This window comes from Manis javanica, chromosome 2 (genome assembly GCF_040802235.1).
Source record: "Manis javanica isolate MJ-LG chromosome 2, MJ_LKY, whole genome shotgun sequence".
NCBI classification, from domain to species: domain Eukaryota; kingdom Metazoa; phylum Chordata; class Mammalia; order Pholidota; family Manidae; genus Manis; species Manis javanica.
The window spans coordinates 16,584,126-16,601,804 of NC_133157.1; the positions used below are offsets into that span (position 1 = coordinate 16,584,126).

The 17,679-nt window shown below is 45.6% G+C and overlaps 1 protein-coding gene across 8 annotated transcripts in view; it reads left to right on the plus strand.

Moving 5' to 3' along the window:
* The window catches only part of ASTN2 (astrotactin 2), an 836,776-nt gene that overhangs the window by 174,769 nt on the left and 644,328 nt on the right, over positions 1–17,679 (plus strand). For all 8 annotated transcript variants that reach the window (XM_073225555.1, XM_073225566.1, XM_073225572.1 and 5 more), the window contains exon 3: positions 9,201–9,585. In XM_073225555.1, the coding sequence (XP_073081656.1) occupies positions 9,201–9,585 (385 nt within the window). The remainder of the gene's footprint in view (positions 1–9,200; positions 9,586–17,679) is intronic.

Here is a 17,679-nt window from a genome sequence, read left to right on the forward strand (position 1 = left end):
CTGAAAGGTAGTAGAACCGTCACTACAGTCTGTGTCGGTCTGACTCATGGGCAAGCACTGGTGTCCCAGTGTTCAATAGTTTTCCCCCCGATTAATTTGCATAGGGTTCAGAATGATCTCCCAGGATTTGGGCCCAATTCTGATGTGCTCTAGAGATGATTGAGAAAGGTTGAACTCGGTGGGGAATGAATACATTCCAGAGAATTGCTATGTTTTACTTTATTTCCTTGGCATTATCTTGGGAAATAAACTAGTGTCTGTATTATAAGTAGATGATTAGTTTAAAAGAAAAATGCTTCATTTACTATAATGGGACTTCCTTAAATAGGTCACCCTATATCTGTCTAGAGGCAAAGAGATAGCTATAGATAAATGCAGCTAACTAAAGACATATAAAAGTGGTTTGAGTGTATTTTTATATGTACAAATATATACATATGTACATATATAAGCAAATCCTTGTCTGTTGTAAATTTATCTTCCCCTAATTATTCACACTAGTAAACTTACCTCTTCATTTAATTATGTACTGGGATCTTTTATAACCTCCTGGGAGCTTACCCATAAAAAAATTAGCATTAGATAGAGTCCCCTCTCATCCAATGACAGAATCCTCACCTCAATGTCATTGTTGGTACCTTTCTTCTCCCCCTTTCCTGCCACTCAAACACCAAGTCTTCCCAGCCTATGGAGTGTGTCTTATTTCTATCCTATCTGCTAAGCCACTATGGCCTAATTTTGGGTTTCATCACCTCTTTCTTAGACCAGGACTTCCTCAGTCTTGTACTATTGCCTTTTGGGGCCAGATAATTCTTTGTCATATGTAGCTGTCCCATGCATGGGATTGCATATAGATTCCATGGCCTCTACCCTCTAAATGCCAGTAGCATCCTCTCCCTAGTCATGACAGCCAAAAGTATCTCCATTATCAAGTGTCTCCTGGGCAGGGGCAGTGGGGAGGGAGCAAAATTGCCACCAGTTGAGAAAATGCTATCCTAGAATGTGGTTAACAGCTACCGCAGGGGTCCCTCTGTTTCCAGACTCCCCATCTCATCCATCCAATGTGATCTTTCCACCTTGTTGCTTTAAAAAAAAAAATCTCTGGATCCTTAATACCTAAAGCATGAGCATGCCTCCTGCAATATGATTCTCCCCTGTGCTATCATCTTAATCTCTCTTGAGGTCCAGTGGACAAATCCAGCCCCTGAGAGAGTGATCCTGCAGTTTACTGGAAAGTCTCTTGGCTTGGAGGCCTTATCCTATATTTTGCCACCTTCTTGGCTCTTCTCAAGCAAGTTTATCTTCTGAGCCTTCACTCTTTCATCTGTGCAGTGGGTATAATAATTATAAGCATCAAACTCTGATACAAGGTAGAAAATGCTAGAGCTCCTTAAGTGAGGGTTAAGATGAAGTGTGGTGAGAATTCAGAGGATCAAGAGGTTCCTTCTGGCTGAGCTGGAGGGGGCATATCCTAGAAAAGTTCACCAAAGAGATTGCATTGAAGTTAGCCTTGAAGTCTGGGTGGTATTTGGACATGCAGTTGTGGGGGTGAGGAATAACAGTGAAGGCAGCATTCCCAGCAGAGGATATGGCTTGGGCAGAAATCTCAGGACATTCTCTAGAAACATGGAAAGTTTCCACATAGTCAGACACTCATCCATAGTAAGCTCTTGGTAGGGCTGATTGCATGGATGGGTGAAGCATATATTTTGAGAAAGATACCTCAAAAGCATTTATTTTGACTATATATGAACTATACTTCAGTAAATATATATATATATATATATGCACAGACACACACAGACATCAACAACTACACAAAAGCATGTGTTTTGAGATGAGGTCACCCACAAAAATGGGGGCCTGGTTGACAAGAACTTGAACTGCCGAATCACAGGACTTTCTGGCTTGGTGTGGAGGGAGGGACTCTGTTTCCAGCTGTGCCTGGGCTGTGGTAGGGAAGATGGATTGAAAATAGTACAGGGGGAACAGAGCCTGGGAGATCAGCCAGAGTGCATTAAAATGATCACAATGAAAGGCACGGAGATTGGGACCTAGGCCAGCCATAGACAGAAAGGGAAGGTGGTGGGAGCTATTTTGTGGACCACACTATCAGGATTCACAAGCTTTTTCAGCAGTTTTGGGGGGTACTGGCTGCATATTCTTCTTCCAGTACTAGTTTAGGGTGTTCTATGAATTTGGTCACATCCATTCTCCCTGAACTTCAGTTTCCTTATGTGTAACATCAAGGGTCTGGACAATATTCTAGTAATTTCTGCAGCCTAAATATAGACTGAGGCCTGAACAGAGAATTCCCAGAGAACTTGGAGCCCTTTTCTTGCTTTGTCACTCGGCAAATGGCCAAGAGAATACCCAGTGGATCGTCAGTCTTCAGCCATTCTGGGGCTGGCTGTCGAGACCAGACACAAGTGACTAGAAGAGAAGGACATTACTTGGGAGAATATGCATGTTCACAGCTCTGAGGATTAAAGGCCCATGTTCTTATCACTGCTGAACAGAGTATTATAAATCCAGTCTTAGAATACCAAATCCCCTTGCAGCTTGGCCATTGTGAGGGAATATTAAAAAGGCCAGAGACAGAAATAATCAGTTTCCAAATGACACATTGTCAAATAAAGCATTCCTCACATTATCCCTTTCTTTCCTGTCTCTGGCTCCTTCTCCCATGCCTGGATATTTTAACATGAAGAAAAGATTAAAAGGAGGCCAGGCTGACTGGAGTTCTAAGTGTGACTTTTCAGAAGGCTTTTTCAGTGGGGTAGTTTGGGGGCATCTTTTATTTTTCATCTCTACATATTTTTTAGTGTTTGATATTGTATATGTAAGCAAACCAGCTGGAGGCACTCGCTTTGGGATACAGGCAGAATAGCGAAGAGGGAATGTGTGAGGTTTGATCCGGTGCTCTGTGGATGCTGGGGTCAAAGCTGCTATGGGGTCTTTAAGATTTATATTCTTCTTGCATCTCCTGTCAAGATTTTAGGCTTCTACCTGTTTACTAAGCACCTTCTCTGGGCCAGCCACTACATCTTAGGCTGGGTAACTGGTAAAGGTAAATGGCAGCTCAGGACCTAGAGTGGGAAAATGGTCAACCAGATGACCGTATTGTAGCAGCACAGCCGGGAAAGACAAAGACACTCCTTGAGGACTTGCTTTCCAAGCTAAGATGGCTGGGTGAGTTGAGATGAGCAGATAAGGAGGAATATATTGGTTTCCCAGGGCTACAATTACAAATTACCATAAACTGGGGTTGTGAGGGGAGGGGCCGTAAAACAAAAGAAATGTATTAGCTCACACTTCAGGCCAGGAGCCCCAGATCAAGATGTCAGCAGGGTTTTTTCATTCTGGGGGCTCTGAGGGAAAATCTGTCCCATGTCTCCCAGTAGCTTCTGATGGTTGCTAGGAATCCTGGGTGCTCCAGAGCTTGCAGTGTTCTAGTCTGACTCCATCTTCACGTGGTCTCTGTCTGTCTCTCTGTGTGTCTCTTTTTAGAAGGACGCCAGTCATGGGATTTAGAGCCCACCCAATCCAGTATGACCTCATCTTAACCAATGACAACTGCAAAGACCCTATTTTCAAATAAGATCGCATTCTGAGGGTCCTGGGGGTCATCAGTCAAACCACCACAGGGAGTGAGTAAGGCTCTGGGCTGAGGGAGCATCTGGCGTGGAAGACCTCGGGGCATCACAGATTGGGGAAATGCTGATCTCCCAGTGTGGCTCCGGGACAGGGTTCCAGGTAGGACTTGCAGGATGCTGGGGCATGAGAAGGAAGCTGGCACCCTTGGGGGCCAGGCTGGACATCTGGACATTATTCTGTGGGTCCTTGGGGGCCAGGAAAGGGTCTTAAGCAAGGCGGAGGACTGTGGAATGATTTGGTTTAGGAAATAGGAATAGAGAGGCTGAAGGAATGAGGCGGGCATTTGTAGGCTTTTGTGGTGCCACACCTTTTATTGTCTTGTTTAATCCTTAGCATGACTTTTCACATTAGGAAAATCAGCAACATTTATAGCTGAGCCTGTTGCAGTCCAAGGAGGTAAACTATCAGCCAGCTGGTCACACAGCCAACAAGAAGCAGGCATATGCTCCATATACCCCCCGATATATCCAATTTCCACATGACGCTGATCTGCCCTCAGCATCGCCCACGCTCACCCTTGTCTGACTCCACTGGGCGATCTGAGACTCACTGTCAGTAACAGAACAGGAGGAGTGAGCTGATCCTGCTCTGGGGAGACCCCTGGTAGGGAAGGTTCCATGTGAGATGTGGATGCACCTTCCTCCTACCGTCTCTTTCCTCCATTCTGCCTGGTGGCTTAGTGAAATTCTTAGACGCCTAAGAAGAAGATAGAACTAACCACCCCAAGACCTGTACTGCTTGCAATCTTACAAAAACCAACCCCTAACTAACACACTGGCATTTTTATTTTTGGAAATTGCTGCCACTTCTCTAACCTGTTTGTCCTGGGCCGCCCAAGAGTAAACACAGTCCAACTCCAGTTTGGCATCTGGTCATGCCTGAGACCAGCAGGGCCTCAGCTTACCACCCCTCTACCTTGGCCTCTTCATAACTTGCTTTCTAAAAGGTCTCAGCCTTTCTTTATGTCCTCTTCTCCCTCCTGGGCTCCCCTCTGGCCCTGCAGCGTTCTCTCCACGGCTTGTGATTTCTCCTGGTGTGTAGCCTCAGTGGCAGGATGCTCTGAGCCTGCTCACTTTTCCAGCAATGGCTTCTGCCTTCCATCTGCTTGCCCTGGTGAAGGAAGCCCATAAACCGGCATGAGTAAAGCTCCGTGTGTATGGATAGTACGGCATCCTGGGCATGCAGGTTTTAGCTTCTCCTTGACTCTGTTACTCATCTCGCTTCTTTGCGTGAAATGTCCCACCAGAACAGAGGTGGCCGAAGGTTCTTTTCAGCTCCTTTGCTTGTGCACAGCACCTCTCAGTATGTAAGGGCTATCACAGCAGAGCTCAAATTTGATTTCACAACAACCCTGGGGGGATACCATGAATCCGTTTATCACAGGTTTACCACATGCCAGACACTGAGTGCAGCACCCCACATCCATGGGCTCATATTACCTCCTTTTGTAAGGATTGTTTTTGAGCCAATTTTATGGGGTCAGAAAATTGTGATTCAGAGATTGAGTCCTTTATTCAAGATAGCCCAGCTTATACATGGTGGCATGAGATTTTAAAGAAGTCTTTCTGACCCCTAGTCTTTGCCCTTACATACTGTGCCCTTCCCAGTATCTCCAAGTTCAATTAACAGATGAGTCAATTGAGGGTCTAAAGGTGAATCTGGATAATTGGAAGTGACTCAGTGAGTAAACTTGAATCCAGGATCGTTTTTCCTGCATGCTCAGAGCCTGTCCCCAATTTCTTGTACTCCACTACTTTTTCAGGCTCTGGGAACACAGAGCTGGTTGGACAGATGCTTGTAACATAAATAATAAATAATATAAATAATCCAAGCTGCTACTGTGTTTTGGGTGAGGTGCTCTGAACCCTTTCAGAGCCCTGCCCGGGGACATCTGTTTCAGTAGGTCGGTGGCATAGTAACCCCTCTAATACTGGAATTCTCACTTGGCCAAGTTTTCACAATTAAATTTCAATCTATATTAGAAGCCACATGGTTGGTGGCTCAGCTGAGGCTGGTGGAACTGAGGCCAAGGCAAATGGGGAGCCTGTACCCCAACCTGAGGGCCAGAACCACCTGCTTGGGCTCATATCAGATGCTAATGCCTGTGGCTAGAGAACCAGTGGATCATTAAGCTAAAGGGAATCTGAAGCTCAGTCCCCATCAGAGCAGGGCAAGGGAGTGGGTGGTGTCACTCTGCTCCACCTTCTGGAAGTTTCCTGTACTGGGCTATCACCTGAAATTGCCTAGGTAATGTGAGGAGGCAGACACAAGGCTAGGCAGGGGCTAATTAGGCCTTTGAGGCTGCTGTCCTCTTCCACACCAGACCGACTGGGCAGCCATGCTGTAGTTTGAATCCCAGGTGCCCTGCCTTGGGTAACGGACCCTTTGTCTCTCTGTCTCAGTTTCCTCACTTAACCTAAGACAGTGATGCCTGGCATGCACAGTTATAATGGTAAATGACAGAGCATTTCTGAAGCGTTTGGTCCAGATTGAGCAGGATTTGGGGACTCAAGACAAGTTTTGCAGAACAGGCATTCAGGGCCAGGAGGAGAAATCATCCATCCCTTCAATCCTTTATGTATTCATGGACCATTAAATATACACCTGCTGAATGCTGTTGACATTAGCATCAGATAACAACCTGAGTGGTTGCCATGTGCCCCACACCGCACTAAAGACACACACTGTATTTAGCCTCACGATGACCCAGTGACGTAACACTGTGAATACTACCCTTATTTAACCAATGAGAAAATCAAGGCTCTGAAAGATACAGTGACCTACTCAAGGTCACACAGCCTGTAAGTGTCACACTCTGGACTAAACCTGCGTCACTCTAAAGCTAGCTCTTAGCTGCTTACTGCTGGAGGGCTCTGGAGGCAAAGGGGGGGGGTCTTCCTGCCTTCCAGGAGCCCCCAGTGTGGGTTTGTGAGTTGACTAAAGATGGGGGTGGGTAGCGGTGACCAGGGCGAGTTGTTGGGAGGCAGTGGGGCCAGGAAGGTGGGGTGGCAGTTGCACAAGAGGCCTCTGTTGAGGCTGGTCTTGGTTTGGGTGATATGCCATGTTCATATGAGGGTCAAACACCCATTATCAGGGTGAGAAGGGGCTGGGGACCAGGCAGGGTCTGACCCGCACAGCAAGTGAGAGCAGGAGAAGACAGAGGGCTGGGTCCGGCAGGCAGACTTTGCAAGGTCATCAGTGGACCAAGTTAAAAGCTGCTCTGAAGAGTCAGCCTCAAGATGTGCCCACTGAAACCTGGATTTGAAAGGAATGTTTTCCGTTCTCCTTCTCGGAATTCCCTCTGTCTTCATGTGCTCTCACCCTCTTCCCCATGTTTCCTCTCCTCTGTTCGATCTGAGAAACCCAGTATCAAGTAGCCAGTGACTGTATAATGAGCAGCTGGCTTCCAGTCTCCTCTCTGCCACATCCTTTGCACCGTTGGACCTACGACCCATGTGACTTCAAGCAGTTTACTTAATCCCACTGAACCACCTGTTCCTCATTTCATTTACGGAACAGAACCTATGTTCTCTGTCACACAGGGTTGCCTTGAAGATTGTAATGAAATAAAGTAACATGAAGTAATACAGTAAGGAAGGGCCTGCTGTGGTTTTTATCAAGGGTTAGTGCTTTCCCTGCCTGTGTTCTCTCTTCACCCGCCTTTCCTCTGATCTCTTTCCTTCTAAGTCCTCCCTCCCTCCCTCTGTCTCCTTCCTTTCTGATCTCTGATGTAAGAAACCCACAAGTAATAACCATGTTACAGATGATTTCTAGGCACAGTGCAATCACTAATGTATGTTCTGTGGAGGGAAAAAGGATCTGTCATGTCTTGGTGGAGCTCCAGAGGTGATCAACTATACCCACATACCCACATAGCCATGTTACACATACTTGACAGATCACACACATGTGCATACACATACAGATAAATACACATACTTAAAGCTTTCTTTGGTTAGTATACTGGTCTTAAGTTCTGATATCCAAAGAAACCTTCCTCAGCCATACCTGCGTACCGGGCCCACCTACCCAACCCCTCCCTGCACAGAGGTGATGAATTCTAGCCGAGGAAGCTGAGGGCCTTGCAAAAAAGAACTCAGTGGTTTCCCAATACCCTCAGCAGGGTAGCAAGATCATTTTGGTAAATAATGTTCCTCTTGGGCTAAACAGATATCCTTAACAGCAGTCACCCCCACCCTTGCGCCAGGATAATGTATCCATCTGTCATTTTCGTTAGATGTTATACGAGTAGTTATCAGAAGTTGTCCTTGCCTTGAATGGGATCATGGTCAAGGAAGAGCGATCAACCACATGGGGGTGTTGAAAGAATATAGGTGTTAGAGGTAAAGAATAAAACCAAGCAAACACACAAAGAATAAGGCTCAGCTCTTGCTCTGCTGCCCACCATCTGACTTTCTGAGCCTCTTGATTTCCTCACCCCTCCACTCAGTACAGCGAGGGTGATCCTTCCCAACTCTAGGGAGTTCACAGCAGGGACTCAACAAAGTGGACTTCAGGCTCCCAGACATAAAGCCCAATGCGTCATGAGGCAAGGTATCTGAGGGGTGCCTACCCCGGTTCATGGGAGATGTTTCTGCTGCAGAGTGAATAAAGGGAAGCAAGGAGAATGCAGACCTTCCACCTCAAACCCTCAGCAGGTGCTGGGGGGAACACAGACGTATTTCACACATACCCCTGCTCTTGCAGAACTCACAGAGCAGGGTTATTCATGACCTCATGGCTCATGTTAAGATGCATTCACAGGCATTTTAGCCTGTTGCAGTTTAAGGTATGGCTCAATCAAATATTTACCAGCTGGATGTCCTGAAGAAAAATAAACTTCAGGCTACCTTAAACTTATGAATAAAGGAACCTTAGAGAGGTGCATATTTTCATTCATTCATTCAACAAATATTATGAGACAACTACTTTGTCCCAAGCTCCTTTTTGGGAAGCAGACATTAAAAGATGAATGTTTCTGACAATGAAGACCATGTAGACTATGCAGAAATTATACTTGACTTAATAATGCTGTCTTAGTTTTTCTTCCAACCTGCTACAAATATATCTCCTGATCCTTCAGTGGAACTCATTCTAGAGATTAGGAAATGGGGCCAAGAGAGTGTGAGCAAATGTCCTGGGGCCACTCAGCCGGTGGGAGGCAGAGTAGAGATTCAGATGCTTGCCTGTGTGAAACCACAGGCCTGGCTCTTCCCAACATTTAGCAGGCTGTGCAGCTCTGTCATGACCATTGTCCATCTCCTTTGCAACTCATGGAAAACTTATGAAGGAGGAAGGGAAGGGATTCTTACTCACCCTTGTCATGTGAAAAGCAAGGCCAGGAGAAGTCAAACAGATTTCCAAAGGTCACACAGTTTGTTGGTGAGAAAGCCACGTTTGAAAACAGCATGTCTCAAAGCCATGGCGGGTGGCTCGACAGGAGGCGCACCTGGGGTCCGCACTGAGTGGTGACCGGGAAGCCGCCTGTGGCCCCGAGAGCAGGGGCCCATTCTCTTGTCCTTGTCCTTGTCCCTCCGTTCCAGGGCGGCCTCATCGCACTGCTGCTGATGCTGTTGGGTCTCACGGTGGCGCTGTTCGCCCAGAGGCGCTGGCAGAAGCGGCGCCGCGTCCCGCAGAAGAGCGCGAGCACGGAGGCCACCCACGAGATCCACTACATCCCGTCGGTGCTGCTGGGGCCGCAGGCCCGGGAAGGCTTCCGCTCCTCGCGGCGGCAGGCCCACGGCTCCGTCATCGGCGTGCCCATCCGGGAGACCCCCATCCTGGATGACTACGACTGTGAGGAGGAGGAGGACCCGCCCCGGCGCGCCAACCACGTCTCCCGCGAGGACGAGTTTGGCAGCCAGGTGACCCACGCCCTGGACAGTCTGGGCCGGCCAGGGGAAGAGAAAGGGGACTTTGAGAAGAAAGGTGAGTCCTTTTCGGTGCCCACCACCTTCCGGGAGGCGTTCTGGGGACCTGCGGGGAGGCGCATGGCCTGCGTAGTTGGGGACACAGACGGTGTCTTCTGGGCTAAGCCAATTCGGGTTTCGGGGCCACCTCTCTGTGGGGTTCGCAGAGTTTACCTTCTCTGGTTCTTCAATAGTGGGGGGGCGGGGGAAACAAGAGTATCAGTCTTCCTGATTGGAGTTTTGAGGAGCATCAGAAGCCATGTAGTCCAGTATCTCTCCAGGGTCTCCTGATTGCCTCCCTGATGGCCGTCTAACTACACAGGAGGAAGCTCGTACCCTTTCTAGACACTACTCTCAGGAGGCTTTTCCTTACACTGAGTTGAAATCTGTTTTCCTGGCCCTCTGTGTCCACAAAGAAAGTCAACCTGATCTTGCTTCTCCAAGGTGGCTCTTGAGAAATCTGACAACAGAAAAAAAAGGTACCTCGTACCTTCTAGAAATCAACCTAAATAAACAGTCCATTTTATTTCACTAGATTTATGTGACATATTTTTTAGACATTTCACCATCGCGGCACTGACCTTTAGATGGCAATTCTACCTTTTCCTCTTCTGTAGTGTGGCACCAGAACTGACTGACCACTCCCCTTGCTGAGCAGAATTGGGACTTTGACCTTACTTTCCCAGCTGTTAGGCTTCTGTCGATGCAGCCAGAGATCATGCTGGCTTTGTGCAACTTTGCTGGCTCATACTGTACTTTATGATTATGAAAACTGCTCACTCGTTTGCAAAGACCCATTACTTTTCTATTGGAGGCCAGTCGATTAGTTGGACACAGCACGGGATGTATTCATTTTGTCTTTATTAAGTGTCTGTAGCTCCACGTTGTTTGTAGATGGAATTTGGCTATTGTCCTTTAGATAAACACTGCAAAGGTACCATTCTGCTTTTTTCTCCTCACTGTCTTTGTGACTCTGGTGATAATGATGGGATGGAGTTTTGGCTGGGAGATCCCAGTTTTGACACTGACTCACTCCTTTTTGTGAGCTGAGAGGAACCCTGACTGCTTAGCGCAGCCCTGGAGCTCAGAGTCTACTTCCTTCTCTTCTACTTCTAGGCCCTTCCTCTCAGACCCACCTTTCCACAATGCTCAGTGGGCAAATAGGGCTTCTTAAGGGCTTCATTAAGGGCTGCGTAAAAGGAGAAATGTTTGTCAAGCTTAGAAACCCAGGGAGGGGAGTCTATTTAGGACAGTGAGATAACTTTTTCATGGGGTGACCCGGGGATAGCCATGAGTTTTGTCAGGAGCGGATAGGTACTTAGAGCCTGGGGAGTTCATATAAAAGTAATCCCATAACCCTTTGAAATTGCAGCACTAAGGGCTGATCCCACCTGCACATTTCACACTTAGGATTGACCTGTAAATTCAGACCGCTCTATCACACTTGAGCTCTGTCAGCCTCTTTTTTTCAGTGTAGATCTGCAAATAATAGAGGGGCAATCTGGAGCACAGAGGGAGAAAGTTTCATTACCAAGCGACAAATGTTTGGGTTCCTGGACTCCAAGATCATTGTACTGAGAAGGTCTGACGTTCAGCTGATGCACACCCATGTTGCTGACCCTCTCTCTGTTGTTTTGTTTTGTTTTGATTTTTACTTACTGAAGTATAGTGGATATAAAATGTTAGTATTTGCCCTTTGTCAAATACTGAACTTCTGTGCCAGTTGGGACATAGCTTGCTGCCTGACCCCACCCAACACCCTCTGCAGCCTGGCAGGCCCAGCCCCTCCCCAGGCACCCTGCTGAAGTTCCTACTGTCTAGGAACAGGTAGTTTTAGGACACTACTCCAGTGTGAAAGCTGGCATCCTGTCTTTCCTGTGAGTGCCTTACAAGTTCTCAGGTGTTTTGAATATCACCGCTGCTACACCTCGGCAGGTTGCTGAGAATGTAGTCATGCCCACATGTGAATGCTCGTCACTATTTGGTACATAACGGAAACTTGATACAATTAATTCCAATTCTCCTTGTCCATCCTGAATTTATGTTTCCTTTCCCTGAATACTATGCATGAAAGCTCAAGGAAATTAAAATGACGAATTTATCCCTTTATCCAGGGATAGGGTAGGGGATGTCAGAATGAATATTGGGTTTTCTTAATTTTGTTTTATTATTGTGAAAAATTGCATGCGTTTTGTAAGACAAGGAAGGAAAGGAAAGAGAGAGAGGAAGGCAGGCAGGCAGGCAGGCTGAGTTATATAAAGCAATAACTGAAAGTCTTACCCTTGTCTTTCTATCTTATCTAGCTGACAAGACCCAAAAATTAATCCTTGAGAAGATAATAGTTTGATTTTATATTCTAGCATTTTCTGACATACACATGTATGGATATATATTTATATCCATATAATATATATATATATATATTATGTATGTATGTGTTATACATTTAAGTTACATACATACATATAAATTATATGCATACCCATGTACATGTATTTGGTACTCGGATTATTTATATATACATATATATATTTACACTCAGATATACACTAATGGGACCATCTCAGCCAAATATGTCATTTTGCAGCAGTTTAATAGTTTACTAAACATTGTGTGAAAGACATCTTTCCATGTCACCACGCACACCTATCTTATTCATTTTGAAAGCTGTATAGGATCCCATAATGTGAACCTACCAGGCACACCAATATTTACTACCTCCTGTTGTTGACCATTATCTCCTGTTCATACTGGCATTTTGAGGAATCAATAAGCATCTTGTACACACACACACACACACACACACACACACACACACACACACACACACACATTCTTGCAAATGTGAGGTTGTTTCTGTAAGATGGATGCCTAAAACCAGAGGGTGATGAGTGCATCAGAGGGTGATCATTACACATGTGTAATTTGGTAAGTGTGGCTGTGTTTATTCATTTTTTAAATTTGTTTCATTCTCTTAAGGGAGGCTGCATATACTCCCTCATACAGATCTGCATAAACAGCCACTGCCCCAGCACATTGAGAAGTCATTTATTATCACGAACCCTTCTGATCTTTATGTAGTTGCCATCATTTTATATGTGCAATTTCTCTTTTGTTTTTTTTTTCCAATTAACGTTGGTTCCAATTCTTTTGTGTGTCTAAAGTCAGTCCTCACTGTTACCCTGAGAAATGATTCTTTTGGTGAAGTGATGCAGAATAAAAGCTCTTTTTTTTTACATTTGTTTGTTTTACTCTCCTATTTCAGTTCAAGGCTTAGGGTGGAAGAAGAGAAGAGAGACGGCATCAAATGCCAGCAGTAGCCCCAGTGAGAGGTGGGAAGGGGTCGCAGTCACTCCCCTACGGGGCCAGCAGGCTAAACCTGATTGTTGCTCAGGATCACAGACCAGACAGCCTCAGAGTGACCGGGCCCCTTACTGGGAGGATGGAGAGGAGGCCTTTGATAGAGTCCCTGTAGGAACCCAGCTGCCATCCTGTCCATTATCCCAGGAGCCATGTGTAATTAGCCCTGAGTGGAAGGCCTATGGGAGGGTGGCTAGGAAACCAGTATGACTGCTCCTGATGACAGTTAGCCTTTACTTAGTTATAACCACGGTTCTGAGGACTTTCCGTGAATTAAGTCACTTACACCTCACAATACTCTATGAGTTGTGTACTAATATTGCCCCTACTCTGTGGAGCAGGAGACTGAAGCCAACAGTGATTAAGTAACTTATCCAAGGTCGCACAGCTGAAATGTGGCTGAGCCAGGTTAAAACCCTAGCACAAGAGCCATGGTGTCATGGGGCAGAGCTGGGATGGGAGCCCACTGCATTCCCTGACTTCCATGATCCTTGGGCACGCACCCAGCTCTGCAATCCCAGGGGCAACTAGCCACCATGAGCTTGCTTCGCCCACAAATCTGGGAAGAAAAATAGGAAATTAACACCTGTTCTCCAAGACAGGAGCTGTTACACAGTAATTCTGAGCTTCCATATTGGCAGAAGGGATTTTGCACGGGGAAACCCCATTTTTTGGAGTGTTTTGACTGGTTCCCAGGGGCCCAGGGACCTCATGTTTGTTGTCGATAGAGAACTCTAGGGTGACAGAGAATTGAGAACCTGTTTATTAACTCACCCTTCTGACACCCCTGTGAACACCATGTAAATGTCCTCCTTGTGTAGCACTTCCCAAAATTTCAGAGCTCCTTTGTCCACAGGCTGGTAACCTCAGCACCAAGTCCTTAATAACCTTTTTTTCTGAACTGGACAAAATTTAATATCTTACCTTAGTGTTCAGATTTCTTCGCAGAGGCTCCAGCCTATGTTTTCACCACCTTCATCCTTGCCGAGGCTCCAGCCTATGTTTTCACCACCTTCATCCTTGCCGAGGCTCCAGCCTATGTTTTCACCACCTTCATCCTTGCCCATCCATCCCCTCTTCATGCCACGCCCCTCTGCCTGGCATCTGTGGAACACCTCATCCTCACATACCTTCCTGCTTCCATGCCCACCCTCCTCACCCATTCTCCACACAGCAACCACTCTGTTATGTCCCTTTGGTCATAGCCAGTCCAAGCTTAAAGTTTTTCCAGAGTTCTCACTGCTGTTGGTCCTCACCTTTTATGCTCAAGTCACAGTGCCTCCTCCTCTGTTCTTTAGACATGCGATGTTTCTACCACAGGCCCTTTGCATATGCCATGACTATCTTTGCCTGGAAAAATCCTTCTCTTTCCCTCACCTATCTGTTGTGCCTGACTCCTTCTCATCATTCTAGTCTTAGCTTAAATCCCACCTTATCAGACAAAAATTTTTTCCTCTATGTGAGTTCTCCTCAACTCTCTGTCTTCTATCAACTCTCTTGTTTGTTTTTATGATAGTACTTTTTATTATTTGGGTTTATTTATTAAATATTTTAATCCTCTCACTAGACTCAGAGTTCCAGGAGATGGTGCATCAGGTCTCTTTAGTTTGTTCTGTGCCTAATAGAGTACCTGGCATATGATAGGTATGGGAGCAGTAGATGAAGGAATGGATGAATTGATGAAAGGATCTACAGATGTCACAGTGCCTTTCCACAGGCTGGTAACCTTGGTATGGACTCCTTACTAAGCTTTTTTCTGAACTGGACAAAACTGACTTGGTATTTTCAAAAAACTTATTTAGTATTTCAAAACTTAGTATTCAAGCTTAGATCTCCCCAACCATCTCATAAGAAATTATCATTATCGAAATTTAGAGATCATCTCAAAGAAGAACTTCAGGAGGTAGAGGAAATTTCTTCCTCCCTAATAACTGCTTTTAACTGGTTCGCACATTGGGGTTCCATGTAAGATGAGTCTTGAAAGATGGGTTGTCCAGCATAATGAGAAGAAGAGTTTGGATATGACTTTCTTACACCAAACTGCCCTGGCTTCGTTTTCCCGAACTGCCTCTCCCTTCTCCTTATTCAAAGCCATCTTTGGAGTATGCATTGTAAAATCGCCCAGAGGCGGTTCGGCATGCCTTCTGTTTCCCCTGCTCCTTCGTCAACGGTCTGCGGAAACAGATGGTCTGACACTTGAGTCCTTACACCTTCTTTTTGGTTCTCACTACCCAGGCATCTGTCAATTCACTTATTTACCAGACATTTACTGAGTACCTACTATGTGCAAGACACTGTGTTTCCTGCAGAAGATACAAAGCAAAATGGGAAATAGAGTTTCCTAGAAACTCAGTTTACTGGGGTGTAAAACAGTGATAACTGTTCTCTTTTATATAGTCCTTTAACATTTTTAGAATGGCTTCATAAACATTATTTGATCTCTGTTACTGAACCTCAGAGAACTTAAATCACTCACCCCCATAACAAAGCGAGTTTAGTGGTGAAGCTGTACTTCAGGCCACATCTCTTGAGTTGAACTCTCTTCATTTGCCACACAGTATATATCCCTGCAGGGTCCTGAATATGCTTTGGATGTTACGACTTGTTACATCTACATTGCCCCCCACCTAGTCTTGAAGATCATAAATGCCTCATCTTTGGAAGTATTTAAACCAGTCTAGGTAACCATTTGTCAAGAGTGATGTTAATAGAGCTGGAGATTAGACAAAATTAGAAGTGATCCCTTCTAATTCTCAGGTTGTAAAAATGGGACTCAATCTGTTTTCATTCCATTTTCTTCTTAGGACTTCTTAGAAAACAAAGAGGGCATATCTGCTGGAAAGGACCAGACCCTGACGCTACAGCAGAGCTTGTTCTACTTTAATGTTTAAGTCCCTTCCTTCCCAGACACTGGCCCTGTGCCTACATACCCAGGCTCTGCAAGGCAGGAAGGAGCAATGCCTCTAACAGGCAGGAGCTCAGCATCCCCAGACAGCCATCCTCTGAGCTGTCTCCACACTCTGCAAAATAAGATACAGACAGAGATTTGTCATGGAGTCACAAACAGGAATGTCACCAAAGCTGTCACCAGAGCCCCTTAAAATGTCACTTCCCAGCATTAATTGCCATGATAGCAAAACAAACGAGTGTTCTCTGAACATTTGCTCTTCGTTCCTCCTTCCTCACAGTCCTCTCCCTGTCTCCCTGCCCCCCTTTCTCCCTTCTCCCTCAGAGGCTCCTTCTGTTTGTCTCAGGGACCCTGGGGCATTCTGACTTGATTAGACTGTGCCCGGGGAGGCAGCCCCAGTGCACACTGACAGATGAGGGTGAAGGAGGTTTGATAAATGTCAGGGGCAGAAGAAACTGTTCCCTGATTGATCAGAGCTGGAGCAATTTCCCAGCAGTCAGGGGACTTCGCACCTCCTGTCCTGGCTTCCCTTGAAATGGCTGGAAATCACTCACTGGAGCCCGGACTGTTACAAAAATCATGTAAGCAGCTCAGCCTCACTGTCTCCCACAGGGTTCCAGCCTACCTCTGGCTTCCATATCCTCATCCACACTGGGGAATGAATAAGTCACCATCTTTACCCACAAGTATGATCAATGTTTACTTTTCCTATGTTTTCTAATTATAAAAGTTATGTGTACTCATTGTAGAAAACTTAAAAAATAAAGCATAAATTAGCCATTTTTAAAAACCCCTCATCAAATAGCCACAGTTTTCCTGATTTTTCTTTTCCCTTTTACATACTGAAAGTTGAAAATTTATTATTTTACATCTCATGTTTTACTTAAAATTGATGATAACATTTCAACACATTTATCATTCAATCTTATGATTATATCACAGTTAATTGGTGGGAATTTTAGTTGCTGCCAGTTTTTTTCCTCTACTCTTTGGTGGTTATTAGCAACAAGCATTTCAGGGCTTGTAGCTCGGGGCCAGAGGTTGTTCCCAGCTCCAGGCAAGTTCACTCTGAATTCGCTGAGAGCAAAATATGGTAACAGAAAGTTGGTGAGGGTAAAAGGGTTTATAACAAGCTTTATTCTCATGGTGGCAGGTCAAGTGCTGGAGTCACATCTGCACCCAGCAAGTCCGGCTCCATCTCTGTCTCTTCTCGGCTCCAGCCTCTGCCTCCACTCCAGTCTCAGCCTTCACCTCCAACCTCTGCTCTGCCCTAAGCACTGGGTGGAGTGCTTTATATAGCAACACAGACAATACTGGCTTATTGCCAATGTGTGTAAGCATTAGCCTAGCAGGCCAATTGCATCGTCAAGTAGATTAGGGTCAGGTGAGGATCCTGGCCATAGGAACTTCCATTTTCCCTATAGGGCTAAATATAATATTAAATCATGATTATTGAAATGAAGGAGAAATAAAACAAGGGAACTAGGACCCCCAGGAAAGGCCTCACTGATGAGATGACATTTGAGACCAAATATATAGTAGATGAGGAAGTAATCCATTCAGATATTTGAGGAAAGAATTTTTTAGGAGCTAGCACCCTGTGGCATCAGTGTGCTGGGAGTGTTCAAGGAATGAGGAAGTGTGCAAAGCATGAGGAAAAGAGCAAGAGAATAAATGGGGTTCCAGAGACATTGAAAAGAAGGCCATATAAAACCTGGGAGGTAAGGATATTGGCTTCTGCTGTGCATGAGATGAGAAGTCAGTGGAAAATGGGGAATGAATCTCTTATAAAGGTGGTAAGCAACTGGGGCCAAAATGAGAAGGAGGGACTTACGTGGTGACATT